The 14,568-nt window shown below is 46.5% G+C and overlaps 1 protein-coding gene across 1 annotated transcript in view; it reads right to left on the bottom strand.

Annotated features, from left to right (window-relative positions):
- Positions 1-14,568, bottom strand: part of PAPPA (pappalysin 1) — a 182,580-nt gene that overhangs the window by 69,133 nt on the left and 98,879 nt on the right. Inside the window, exon 10 of the mRNA XM_063409222.1 lies at positions 8,451-8,647. Within this exon, the coding sequence (XP_063265292.1) occupies positions 8,451-8,647 (197 nt within the window). The remainder of the gene's footprint in view (positions 1-8,450; positions 8,648-14,568) is intronic.

The following is a 14,568-nucleotide window of genomic DNA, read 5'->3' as shown; positions in this document are numbered from 1 at the left end:
GATTGCTCTGAACGTGCTGCACCATCCAGGCAGAGCCCACAGGGCAGCTGCTGCCTCCAGCCCCTGCACATCTCCACCCAAGACAAAAGCATGTCTGTCACTCCCCTCTCCCCTTGGAACAACCCTGGTTGCTCTGATAAACCCCAAACTCCAACAGATTAAGCCAAAATACTTGGAGCATTCAGTCCTTGATGTCCCAGGTTTGTAGGGGAGTTCACAGGAACTCCCAGCTGCTCCCAGAAGGAATTACTGGAGGGATTAAAGTGTTGTGTGAAAGAGGAAGCTCACAGCTCCTTCAGCCTCACTGACCTTCAGGAGCAGGCTCTGAGAAGATGGACTGGGAGCAGAGGGGGTGGAGGAACACCCAGCTGCCAAGGCTCAGCCTTTCTCACCAGGAACAACCGCTGGGAAACAGGTACATTTCCAGAGTGAGCTTCCCCTCTCCTGCTGGGAGAGCTCACAGTGTACACACTGTGACAGAGCAGCTCTGCTGGAAGGACAAACGCTTCCAAGGGATTTTGGATGGAGAGAGGTGGGAAGAAGGTCATCTCTACCTTGTGCTTCACCTTCCCCTCTCTGAAGAGTGACTTGTCTGCTCTGAGGGTGACGATGCAAGGGTTAATTACCAAAAAAATGGAAAAATGACATTCACTGCCGGCAGTGCTAAGTGTAGGGATTTTGGCCCAATGACCAAAATAGCTGAGCAGAACTTGATTTTCTCCTGAGCTGAGGGCTTCTCCCAGAGAGGAGGTACTTGTGGGGACAGATAATAGCACTGATCCTGCAAATAACCATTTCCTGGCACGTGTGAGAGCTTGGAGCCAGACCCTGAGACAACGGTGGAAACCCAGTCCCCAGGAGAGTCCTGCTGATAGCACGGGGGAGCTGGGCCACTTACCAGATGTGAATTTGAATTACCAGGGTGAATCATGTCTTCTTATCAGATTCCCCACTGAAATGACCTCAGAGGAAAGAGCGGTCCTCCAGCTTTGCAGGCAGCACTTCCAAAAGTGAGCACAGATGTGGGGTTCCTCCACAGTTACAGCTCCCACTAAGGCAGTACAGCTCAGAGGAGACTTGGAGCAGCTCAACAGTGCTCCAAGTGCAAAATTGTCTCCACTTTGTTATTTGTGTTGTTGTTGTTATTATAATTGTTATTATTATTATTATAGCTGATTTTTATTTTCAGGTGGAACAGAGGCATTTACTCAAGACGTCTTCAGGACAGTACTGGGTAAACACCATCCTCTAAAACCATGCCTTTTAGAGACATCTTAAGATGAACACCCTGAAATTCATTGGCATTCAAAATACGAGGTGTCTTATGACAATGTGGGCTAAAATGCCTATGGTACTCCAAACAAGTGGTGCAGACAATCCTTCATTTACAAGAAAAAAAAATAAATTCTTTGCTCCTGGCATGAGAAAGTTTACTTTCAGCTTAAAGAAATGACCGTGTGGTTTTGAGGATGGCATTCCGTTCTGCTGGAGAGCAGCACCCTGCCTGCCTGTACATCCGTGGTTTTGTAGCTACATTACAACCCTGGAGAGCTCTGTTTACATATTTGACATGTTTCCTTGTGCAGAACATGAAACCAAATTACAGAGTAAAAGCCATTATGGCTTTGCTCTTGCACCCTTTTCCATTCCCTTCTCCCATTGCTTGGTTCAGGTCTATCTGGGCATTTTTAACCGTGCCGGGTCGCCTGGCTCTGCTTCAGGCAGGTTTATTTGCTGTTGCACAGGGAAATTTTGGAAAAGCCCCATGCCAGGGAGCAGGGAGAAGACGGCCGGGCGGGGGTGGGATGAGAACTGCCCAGAACCCTTCGTGCATGAACAAAGCAGACGTGTCGATGCATTTATGCAAAATCACTCTGCTCTGAATGGAGAGGGACCCAAGACAAACAACCCGGATGGGATGCAGGGGAGCAATCCCACGCTCACGGCTGGACATGCTCTGCATCCCAAGGCTTGTGAGCAGCAGCAGCAGACGGGGAGAGTGGCAGGTTGAGGGGCAAGGGCCGAGGAGGGGGGTCTCCTTTCAGAGGAGTGCATGTTAATGAGCAGTGCCTCTGTCAGGGGGTCCGGCTGCCCGGCTCGCCGATGCCAGGGGGGTCCAAGCTGTTCTCTATTGACGCCTCTAATCTGGGTGGGTGGCTGGGTGTACAGCAGATATGATCATAAAATGGTAATTTACTTCCTAAAGAAGCACATAATCCCTATTACTGCCCAAGACAATATTCCTTTCTCGCCTTTCTTCTTGCTTCTGGAAACAACAAATGGCATGGAATTCTGCTCTTGTTTCATTAGTGGTAAATGTCTCTTGGTTCTAGGAAGATGGGACCAATTTCCGGCACCTGAGGATTTTTGGTTTGACCTTCATCTCTGAAAAAGTCGGATTGAACCTCTCTGAGAGTACGGTTGGCTGCTTTGCTCTCTGCATCATTCTTTGTTTCTTTTATCTATTTTCTCTACAGTACACAAAGGGAACACAGTGTACCAGCCCCTGGTACTCACTGTTCTGTTTCCCTTAGATGACTTGCATATGTGCTCTTGAAAAATTATTCTAAAAACCAAGTGGGGGGGAAGGGAGTGGAAAGAAAAAAAAAATCCCTTGAGTGTTTGTCAAAATTGCTTGGAATCTCCTCTCACATCTCATTGTGTTCTTTCTGTCCTCCCCGTACACAAATCAGCCGGAGGCTACAACATCAGCCACGGGGTCTGAGCTTTACTCCAGCCAGGAGCAGAGAGAGGAGCACTGGAAGCCGTGGGGATGGAGGGGATCCCTGTCTGTCCTGGCTGGAGCAGGCAGCCAGGTGAGGGGCAGCATCCTCCAGCCAGCTCTGAACTGACTTTAGGGTAACACTCGTCCTCAGCCAACTCTCTGCAAATGAGCCTGTTCCAAGCCAGCCTACCTAGAAAACCCATTTCTCATTTCATTTAGCTCCCCACAACGCTGAGATCATCCCTGAGTCATGGCACTGGTGGGATATGACACATCCTTGTAGCATCCCTCACCTCGGACTCTTCTCATGGACCACGTCCTCCAGTGAGGCAGAGCAGCAAAGCAAACGTGCAGATAAGGACCAGTGGAGTTCCTTTGGCAGAAAGGTTGCAGAATCCAGCTTTCCCAGCAAGCCAGGTGGGAAGAAACATTTCCAGCCATTAAGGCAAGGAGATGGTGGGACAGTTTTCCAGTCCTTTTGTGTACTGGGAATGAACAGCCAAATTGTGCTAGGATCAAGACTGATTAATTCACAAACAGAATGATGTGAGGGGGCTGACAGAGCTAAAATGCAGATTTAATGACCTCAAACCCCTCCAGGGCTCTGCTCCCAGGCAGCAACTCTCAGCAAGCACTGAACAGTTTTCTTTTTATCCAAGATAGGAACATTTCCCTTTCAAGACATCTGAACTTCCTAGTCCTTGGGAGGTTTAGGCTCAGTAAGGCCCAGTGCCTGCAATGTCTCTGAAGGATTTTGAGATCTAATCCTCAAACAGTAGCTTTAGCTTTCCATGCTCCCACTTCCACCTCTATTAAATGGAACAGAAATCAAGCAATGTGGCTGTGATAAGGCTTAATTAATCACTGCACATTGAAAAAGAAACAAACAAAAAAACCCCAAATATATCATCACTTAATCCAAGGAAGGAGCATTCCAGCCCAAATTTGCCTGACAGTCAGGGCCAGGCTCATGACGCAGCTCTCCAGCCTCAGGCAAAAGACCAAATTGGCTGGTCTGTAATTTCCAGGGGAAATGAAGACAAAATTTTGGACCCCTGGAACTAACTTTAGACTTGGAGACTGTGTAACCTAAGCTGAAGCCCTTTGGTGGATCAGCCAGTACTGGAAATGAGCTCAGCTGCGTACAGCAAACCTACATTCCTCCTGTGACAGCCTGTGCACAGTGTCCAGTTCATCTTTTTCCAGAACTGGTCTCTGATCACTCATGGTTCCTCCATTAATGGTTTTTCTTAGTGGGATTCTGCCCTCATCCTCCAGAGCTTAGTGGTTCAAAGTCTGGCTCAGCTATAAATAACAAAGACATTTGCAAAGCAAATCTTCTTATTAAAAATAGGGATTTTTTTATCCCTCCAACCACAACAAAACTCTTACCATTGAAGAGCAACAGGACTTGGCTGTGAATGGGGAAGTTCAAAAAGGGCCACTTGCAGAGCCGACAGACAGACACCCTCCCTCTTCTCAGCAAGATCACCCCAAAGGAAAGGAATGGCTTCTCCATTAAAAGTTGCAGGTTTCCTCTCTTTCCACTTCTGTTCAGGATTACTCTATTTGCTGGCTCTGCTGGTTCTTTGGGGAATTATCTTCAGCATTATATTTATTAGACAGAATAAAACTGCATGGCAGAGAACTTCATCATCTTTCCCTTAGATTTTCTTATGGTGTTTTCTTACCACTCTTGGAGCCCTTGCTCTACCATGTTATTTCTTTAAGTAGCCAGGATATTTTTATGCTCCTGTCTTCTCTTTTTGTGGGCTATTCCAGACACACTGCAATTCTAGACATCTTTGCTGCTGGTGGAAGGTTTGCTGCAGCAAGTCTGGGTGAGTGCAATTGTGGGAACAGTAATGGGGCAGGAGGGGGCCTCTGTTTGTGGGAAAGATGTAATAAGAATCCTCTTCCACAACTTCTTACTCCATAGAAGCCCCTGTGGGGTACCCAGAGGAGAACAGGGTGTGTTCTTTAGTCCGGGAATGAAAATGATTCCCAGGATCTGTCTGTGCCCAGCAGCCTTGGGAAAGAGTCCCTGTTCTGTTAACTGTGCCTGAGCTGTGTGGCTTTTTCCATACGCTGGAGAACCAAGCTCAAACAATGACATAAGGAGAGGAGAAAAACAAAAGTTACTTCTTAATATATATATATAAAAGTATATATCTATAGTTATTTGGTCTAAACAACTTCAGCACAGCTGGGAGGAAATGCAACAGAAGACAGTTTCTGGGGGACTGTCCCTCTAAATCACCAACCCACACTAACAGCCAAGCCTTGAGCACACATTGCTGTGACAAGTTACAAGGTCAGGAATCAGCCTCCTACAGACCCATTAGTCCCCTCCTGTAATTCTCTGTTCTAAAGGCCCAAAGGGAAGCTGCAGGTGAATCAGTTCTCTAAAAGCAGGAGTGCCACCAGCAAGAGGAAAGGAGAAATGGCATCTCCAGTGTCTTGTGATCAGCCTGCACTCCCCTGCCTGTGCTCTGCTCACCCCAGCTGGAGCATCCCTCCTGTCAGAGGCTTTCTCCAGAGGCACATCTGTACAGACTCCTTAGCAAAATATCCAGATCCTCCCTGCTCAGTACAACTGACTCCAGCAAGAGAGACTAACAGGAGCTAATGCACTCACCCAGCAAAAACCGTGGCAAAAGAAAACTGATGTGCAAGGAGAGGCTGTTTGGAAATTCACAGCAGAATCAGGAGGGAAAAAATTAGCTCAAGAATGAGCAAAGCCCTTATTGCTGAATTCCTCCTGCAGCTTACAGCAGGTACTGAGCAGCATCTGCTTCCAGGTCTGTGGAGGACACAAGATTAGAAATCAAACTGCAAAACTACCCTGCACTGGTGTTTGCATTTCTGTGCTGGTGCAGTGTTGCTGACTGGCCCTCTTTGGCTCTGAATATGATGCTGTCAGTACTGAGAATATTTCTTAATCAGCACTGAAGGGTGGCTGCCAGGAAAGTAGAAGTGGCTGTCTCTCAGTCTTGCTTCTGCAGAAAGGGTGATTGTTTAAAGGGGGGGCTGTTTGACCTTTCCATTTTTCAAATCTGTATCTCTTCGCCAAGACTGTGTCATTCTTTGTAAGCATTTCATTGTTCAAAACAAATCTTATACTGCGAAGTTTCTTTTTTATCTCCCTTACTATGTTGCCATTCGGCAGCCTCACACTAACAAGTGATGTAAGAGCCATCCCAAACTAATAACTAAGTGTGGGTATCTAAGGAAAAGACAGCTGCAGACACAGGCAGTGCCTGCACTGAACTGAGCAAAGAGGTCACAGGAACAGCCCTATAATAACAAAAAAGTGTTCTCCAGTTTGTGCTTATCAACACTCCCCCAGCAGTAAACAAGGCACATGGGCAGGTATTGCTGAGAGATAGCACAACGACCAAACAGCTTGGGATGCAAAGTCCTCAGAAAAAGCCTTGACACAAGTATGACAGTCATGCAGAGAACCCGGTGTTGAGATATCTAAGGATGAGAAACATTTTAAGTCAGGACATGCTTAGAATGTTTTACAGAGCCTTGAGAACGCCGGGGCAATGGTGAGAGGCGGGGATGGCTGACAAACAGGCAGCTTATGTATTCTGTATATTGCTGGGCACTGCACTCAAACATATCTTTCATGGCATTCCTGATGAGAAGCCAACACAAATACCACTCTGATTTATCAGGAAGCTACCCAGCAACAACACGAATAGTTTGCACAAGACCGGCAAGCACACAACCTACTCCGAAAGGTATCTGGGTGAGGAAAGGTGCTCTTTTCATCAACACAGAAAACCCCTAAGGCTCAGTGCTTGTGCAGATAATGAAGCCAAACATGTTTACACACCAGTGATCATTACATGCAGTGATTAGAGGAGATCTTAGGTTAATTTTCATCTCCACAAGCTAACAGACTGATGACCTGCTGCCCCACCTAACCTCTCCAGAGTGACAAGTCAGGTGCTTTCCCAAGACAACTCTCCTGTTCCTGGGAGAAACAAAAACTTTCCTAACATCTATATGATTAAAAAGGTCAGTGAACCCCATGCACTCAAACTGGTGTAATAGGACCAGCTGAGCTAAAGCAAAAATTCTTTTTGCTGGAAGCAAATAGCACACTGCTATCTCCCCAGGGGCCAGGCAATAACAGGAGGCATATTCCCATTCACTCTGCCAGTGTGTGATATGCCACTGCTCTGCCTATAAATACAACAGCTTTTTTTGCCTTTTTTTTTTTTATAAACAAAAACAAACAAACCAAAAACACCCAAGGCTGTGACAACTTTATCTCATCTGGGTACAACAAACACACCCGAGTTGTGGGTACACAGCAGGGTTTTCTGTTGTGTGTGGGCATGGCAGTGGTTTTTCCACCACAGGACCATATGTTACCTACTCTGTGGTGTGGCTGAGCTCCTACCAGTGCTTCAGAGAAAACCAGGGCAGTTCTGGAGCAGCTGCAAGGGGGCAGAATGCCTGGGGATGTGTCCAAAAAGCAGCACCTGAACTGGAGACACTGGCCTTTGGTCTGCACAGGGAGCTTGAATGAGGAGGAAGTTGTGAAGGCACAAGCAAGGGTCCAGAGGAAAGTTCCTTTTACAGTGTGAAATAATAAATGAGACCATGACAAAAAGTCAATACTGGGCTCAGGATTCTGTCTTGATCCTCTGCCAGCTAACCACGCTTTGTGCATTTAGAACTGACCTGGTCATTAATTTGTTACAGACTTGTGCAATGTGAGCAAGGCCAAGCCTCTTGCATAAAGATGTTTTCTCTTGCAAGCCAACTGGAAATGCTTAACATTTACTATGAACAGAGAGATCTGCTTGTCATATCTGTGACACGGCACTCCTCCCTGCACTGCCCACTCAAGACACCTCCTGGATAATTAGATTCTTAGAAAAACTTTTCTGCGTCCAACCAGAAGTCAGCCAAAGTTGATTAGGTGTGATAAGTTCTCCGTCTCTAATAAGGGACAACAGTGGGGGTTAAAGGAGGAATATACAAAGCAGTCCTTGTATATGAAGATCCTTTCCCTCTAAAAATCATCAGCAAGCAACGTGGGCTTTCCCAAATCAGGTTGCATCTGAACTGCTGCATCTGCATCATGTACAGCTCTGTTTTCCAGACATTTATCTAATGTTTTTTTGAACTCATTTGGATCTAATTCTCTCAAAGAGACAAAAGGTAAAGTTATGGTAACTGGAGCTATTTATGTTACAAAGGAGACATAGGAGAAGGGGGTTAAAGCTAATGAATGGCTTTGGGAATGGACAGGACCTTTCTCAGAATAGAACAATAGGGTGCTTTTATGGAACTGGGAGGCAGAAAACACAAAACTATTAAAAAAGAAAGAACACTCTTTTGTATTATTCGGCATTAGCCTTCAGAACTCATTGCCACAAGCTCGTTCCCAGTGCTTGCTGTGAAGGGCCCGTCTATCTCTGAGGTGATGATGGTTGGGAGAGGTGACTCCTGCACAGCTCATTGAATCAACCCAGCCACAACCTCAGCCAATTCGAGTTGGGTGACTGGGACTGGATTTCAACTCATCATTGCTAATCAGGACTCAGAAAGAGAGAAACTGCTGCCAGGGGCCATCCTTGGTGAAGCAACGAGTGAGCAGGCAGGGGTGACAGCACCCCTGAAGGCTGGGCATTGAGCTCCACCTGAGAGCATTGCTCCTTGCTGGATGGCCAGGAGAGGAAAAGGAACGTGCTGTCCTTACCTGGGTTGCTGCCGGCTGACCGATGACCACCCACCCTGGGCACTGCTGGTCACTGTGGTGTGAGACAGAGACATTGGAAGCCCACTGATCCAGGAAGCCTTTGGGGGTGTAAACGCCACAGTCTTTGATGCTGGTCATTTGCTCAAATTCCTCACACACTCCATCGCCGTCGTGGAAATAGCACCTGCTGGGCTCATCTGCCAGGAGAAAGAGAGAAAAGAAACCACATGTGTCTGCAGTTCCTAGGACATGGTACCAGCAGTGGTCCTGTATCTGCTGGGTCAGGTCACTGGGAGGTGGAAGCATTGGTCACTTCTAGGTCATACCAAGGTGATTTAAATAAAGCCAAGCAGCAATAGCCAACTTTTGTATTGGGCAATTCCCTGAAGATATTTCCTAATGTTAGGGGGTTTCTGCTTATTTTCATCTATCTCCTTTTAAAAGGAGATAGAAGAACGCAGCGATAGAAAATACATAGAGAGGCAAATGTGGGTGTTGGCATAATTCCACCAGCTGGGATGGAAAAACGCCAGCAGAGAGTTTGGTCTGAAATGTTTCCCTTTTTGTTTATAAAAGATATCTGCAAATCAACAACAACAACAGCAACTGTGGCTGTAGAGATGGTGAAAACTGCCAAGTTCACAGTTGTAGTGACCAAAGGGCCAAACAGATCTGTTTATCCAAGGCAGATACAGTACACACAGTGTGAGGGTGAGTTTGCCACATAAACACACGGCTTCAACCAACATGACTCAGATTTGACCTGAAAGGATCAAAAGCAGCAGGAGACTTTATTATCCTTGCCCATTTATTCTGTGGCTTCTCTAATGAGACTGCCAACAAAGATGCCAAATTTTTGAGGTTGTTTCTGTAACACTGGGCCATTAAAAACTGAACTGAGATCTATCTACTCTTTTCAAACAGACTGCATAGCAATAATGACTTTCAGTCATTAGAGTACTCTGTGAAATGGAAACCTTTGACCTGTTGGTATCCTATTTTGTATTGTATTATCATTGCCAGTCCCCAGAGGTATCCAGTTCTGACAGCCTGTTGTATTTTTGTCTGGCAAATAAGCCTGTTGAAAAAATGGTAGGAAATTAGCCAGAGCTGCTAGCTGGACTGATGGAAGGGATCCCTAAGGAAAATCCTGTCGGTAGCATTGGACTATCATGAGCTAGGTGTCAGAAAATCTAAGGGCTGCTCAATTTTGAGCTACTTCCAATCTACTAAATCCCCTGTTTATTTTTTCTCCTGGTTTACACAGTGAAATACCATCATGAGCCAGAAAAAATCAGTTTATTGCTATTCAATTATTTAATGACTTTCACTCCTTTTCTTCCTGTGCAATATTCCAGGTCTTCAAGACAGAGTAGCTTTGAAAGAATGGAGAAGTCTAACAGAGAAAAATGTCATTATGGTTTGATTTCATCACAACCTCTGTGGACAACTTGTGTAAATGGATAAATGTAAGGAATTGTGTATTTGTCAGGCCAGAGCTCCAAGCTGGTGAAAAGGAGCACAAGTCTGGAAGTGTTTCAGCTGTATGATTGCAACCCTGAATGAATATTCCCAGGGTGGCCAAATTTCTTGCCCTTACATGTCACATCTTAACATCTTCATTTGTCTGGGAGCCACCAAACATATACCCCACCCTCAAAGAGCTGGGAGGAGGGCCTGGGGGAGTGTTTCCCAGACAAGAGATGACAATGGCTCCTGGGATGTCTGGGTGGATGTGCTGATGGGCCCTGAGGGAACCCAGCAGTGCTACCCCAATGGGGCTCATTCATCCCTGGGAGAGCCATGCCCTGTGTCTGGCCAGCTCCAGGAATGGGTGGAATGAGAATGTCAGTGTTTGGAGACAAACTCTTGGTTCCCTCACCTTATCCTTCTGCATCTCTCGTTCTTCTCCTCTCTCATATCAAGGCATAAGTCAGGTCTCAGGACAGTAGGATAAAATTAATTGGCTTACCCACTATGTCCCAGTTTGAGTGAGAGGCCCAACAGAAATCTCTGAGAAATACTAAGCCCTAAAAAGACTGAGGCCAGCAATCCAAAACCCTCAAAAACAAATGCCAAACAGATGAAAATATGCATTTTTGGAAAAAAAAAGTGTTTCTTTGTCATTTCATGAAAAGAGGCTTATCTCTGTAAGGGGTGGGGAAGAAAGAAAAATACCTACCATGTTAAAAAGACCTGACCTGCAGCCTATAAACATATGCACAGTCAGATATGCACACATCCAGTGGAACATCACCTCCCTGCTGCACACCCACGCCGACAGAAACACTGACACACAAACGCACGGGCGCTCCCCTCACACCTCCCCGACCCAGCCACCCCCCGTGCAAACACACACCCACAAACTCCCAGCCTAATTTTAGGCACATCCATTTAGGCAGTGTTTCCCGGCCTTCCCAGAGCACTGGCTTCTTTTTCATGACAGGCACTGAAGTAAGCACAACATTTACAGAGCACCGTACTCCTGCACTGGCTCCAAATGCTCCCTCCTAATGCGATGATAAACGTAATGGGCTTCTGATAAGATCATGTGTTTGGGATAAAAGAATACTCAAGGCCTACTTCAGCCCAGTGACTTAATTCATACTCACATGGAGGGGAAAGCAGCCTTTGAATAGCTGCGATCCAGGACAGTGTGTGATCCTAACAGAGGCTAATTTGTTCCTGATTATGCCTAAGACCCCAATAAATCTGTCTGCTCAGAGTCTGCAAAACCCGAGGGAGGAACTGAACAGTGAGTCTGAGATGTCTGAATTAAACTGGGGCTGCCTAAATGATTAACCAAGTCCTGCTGAACTGCACTGTCATGAGCCCTGGAGCTGTGCTGGCCCTGGAGAGCCACCACATCCATGGGACAACACCGTGCACAGAAGCTGAGAGATGAGGCACCCACTCACCTCTGTGTGCTTTGAAAAATGATGAGGAAAACTGGCTTTACAGCCCTGGTTACTTTTAAGGAAGATCTGTTGGTCTCACTATTGACTCATCACACTGTGCAGTGCCCTGCCTTGAGGGGGGTGATGCTGGGAGGAAGGGAAGGCCTTTCCTGCCCCTGAGCTTCCCAGCTCTGAGTGATGGCTAACAGGGGATTGGCATTAAATCCTTCCCAGACACAGATGAGGGCACCAACTTTCACCAGCCAGCTGTGGTGCATCACTGTGTGGGCTGCCAAAAACTAGCAGAGGTTCCTCCTGCAGGTGCTGAGCACCAGCTCTGACTCCAGATTCTTCCAGTGGTCTTGGATGATTGGCAGGTTACTTGTTGAGTCTTACATTTTGTGAGCAAAGCAAAGAACAACCAGATTGTTTCTTCCTACAACTGCCCTCAGAAAATAAAAACTAACAGGCTTTTTCCCTTTCTTCAGTGGTGGGAACAGAGCTCAGTTATATTCATAGAGTCCAACAGGCTCAGAGCCAGAGAAGACAGTGTCAGGAGGGGTGTTTTTCTAGGAATAAGTAGGTAATGGCTTTATTCCTATCATGATGCAAAATGCTTTTCCTGGTCTCTTCTTATCTACTGTGACACTAAATGCATCCGTGACCTCAGCAACATGAGCTAACATGAGCTCCACAGAGTTCCAGGGCTCCCAAGACCTGGTGATGGTCACAGAGATTGGTCATGCATGACCTGCACCACGGACTGTTCATCAACGCCGTGGACTTCTCACTTCAAAGATGAATCTGATTTGAAGGAGATATGGAGGAAGGGAACATAAAGGACATCTGATCTGTCCTCAAGGAAAAAAAAAAAAAAACACCTTAAAAAATTAAAAAGCAGTTGCCTGGAAATCCAGCTTAAATCTAGAACAGTAAAATGTCTGCAGGCATAGCACCTGGCAGCAGGAGAGATCATCTCTGGGGGATTGACAGTAGATGCTGGAGGATGCTGAGCTGATCGCAGGGCACACATCTTCATTCAGGCAGCCCAAGCTCTTTTTGCCTTAAAAAGTTCTTACTGAAAGCAGAAAAACATTAGGGCCAAACCAAAGTTTCTGTCTTGCCCTTGTTTTGGGAAGAGGCAGCCTCCAGTTCAACAAAGATTTCTGTGACACCTGGGAAACCCTGAAGGAGGCTCCCGTGGCAGCATCAACCTGGAGAAGTGTGACTTGAGGAAACAAATTGGCAAGACCTGTTTTTCCAAGTCCTGAAGTCAGGCTTTAAGATCCAAAATAGTCTTGGGGCTCTTGTGTGTTGCACCAGAAAATGATGCAAACTCTGTCTCTCGTTGAGAGCACAGTGCAAGAGGCAGCTCTTGGAACTGAAATACAGATCCCTCCTCTGGGGTTCAGAAATGAAAGGATGCCCCACATAACAGATAACAGATGGTTTAGTGAGCACTGGGAAACACCTACCAGAGCAGGTCTGGATAAGCAGGTATCTCCCCATCACCTTTTCCAGATTGAGGAGAAGCTGGAAAATCATCAGCAAAATGAGTGAAGCCTGATGGAGGCCAGCAAGCAGACATGCAGGATATACACTTATCTGTGATAGGCAGCCTTCCACCTCATGAAATAAAGAAAAAAGAGAGGTAAAGAGATCCAATTCACAGTGCAGGGCACATCCTCAAACAAGGCTTTGAGTGTCCAAGCAGGGTGGTCAAAGTGCTGGGGACAGACACTGGGGGCAGTTTCCTGTTTTCAGCCAGGACGCAGTGATTGGCATCGGCATAGTCTTCTTTTGTGCAGTAACTACCTTTTTTTTTAAAGGTCAGACAAAAAAAAAAGGAGTATTTTTAAGCTCAGCTGTTTACTTAGGGATGTTTCCAACTATAACAAGCCTCGTGCCACATAACTATTTGTCCAGAAAAAAAAAAAAAGGGAAAAAATAAAGGAGGGGGGACAAAAAAGCATAAGCATTGTCTTAGAGTAACAAATTCTTGGAACAGAACAAGATTTGCATTTTAACCCCTGAAAGGTCTGTTCAGAGGTATGCAGGCCTTCAGACACAGCAAAGGCCAAACCCCAAGCTCACCAAAGTCAGCAGCTTCTGCAGAAGCAGGGTTTTACCACCACGTCACTTAATCGGCATCTCCAGCACTGGTGTTTATGCTCACGCAGAGGAGAAGAAATGTATCCAGAGGTTTCTGTCACAAAAGGGGAAATAATTCCACTGCAGATCACATGAACTCGGTGGCTGAGTGACCGCAGAACCTGCTCCTTTTATTTCTATGGGAGTTTCACCTTTGGCTTCAGTGGGAAGAGAGTGAATAATATGGCCTGCTTCCAGGATATCTGCTAATCTCTTCTTTAATATTGAAGAAGGCAGAGACAGAGATATTTCCTGCTACAGTAAAATATTCAAGAGTTACTCTCCTTTCTGGATGTTCTGATTGAAAGGAGGAAAACCATTACATGGAGCTTGGGCAGACCTTTCCGAATAAAGTCACATATCAATAAATGGTGACGTCTTCCTTCAATGAAATAAAACAGACACCTTGGAAATGAAGGCAGCGTGGGTGTCGCAATCTACTGCGGAACATCCAGGGGCCTCGCAGGAGGCTTTTTTTTCCGTGGAATATGACAATCATGTCTGAGCATCTCTTGAGCAGAGCGGGCAGGGATAATGCCTTTGTGGAGCACGGCTCCCTGGTAATTCAGCTGCTTCCTGGAAATGCATTCCTGGGCGTGACTGGCTTTCTTTGTGTGGCAGGGCTCCTCGCTATGATATAGCAGTCAGAGCACCAGAATTATGCAATTGATCTGCCTGCTGCAGACAGATACAATTACAGTTCCCTCTCAGAGCCCGGCACTGAAATTTGATATTTCAGCTCCAAGAACATGAGTCTTTGTCACTTAAGAGAAAGGATATTTCCCTTGGCTGGCAGTGGTAGCAAGACCTTGTCTGAGCTATCACTGCCAAAGTGGCCATCCCCAACCCTGGCAACCAGGAATGGCCACCAGGACCCAACACAGCCATCCCCAACCCTGGCAACCAGGAATGGCCACCAGGACCCAACACAGCCATCCCCAGCCCTGGCAACCAGGAATGGCCACCAGGACCCAACACAGCCATCTCCAACCCTGGCAACCAGGAATGGCCACCAGGACCCAACACAGCCATCCCCAGCCCTGGCAACCAGGAATGGCCACCAGGACCCA

The sequence above is a fragment of the Prinia subflava genome, chromosome 12 (genome assembly GCF_021018805.1).
Source record: "Prinia subflava isolate CZ2003 ecotype Zambia chromosome 12, Cam_Psub_1.2, whole genome shotgun sequence".
Taxonomy (NCBI): Eukaryota; Metazoa; Chordata; class Aves; order Passeriformes; family Cisticolidae; genus Prinia; species Prinia subflava.
Note: the sequence above shows the minus strand (reverse complement) of the source record. Positions and strands in the feature narration are given on the sequence as shown.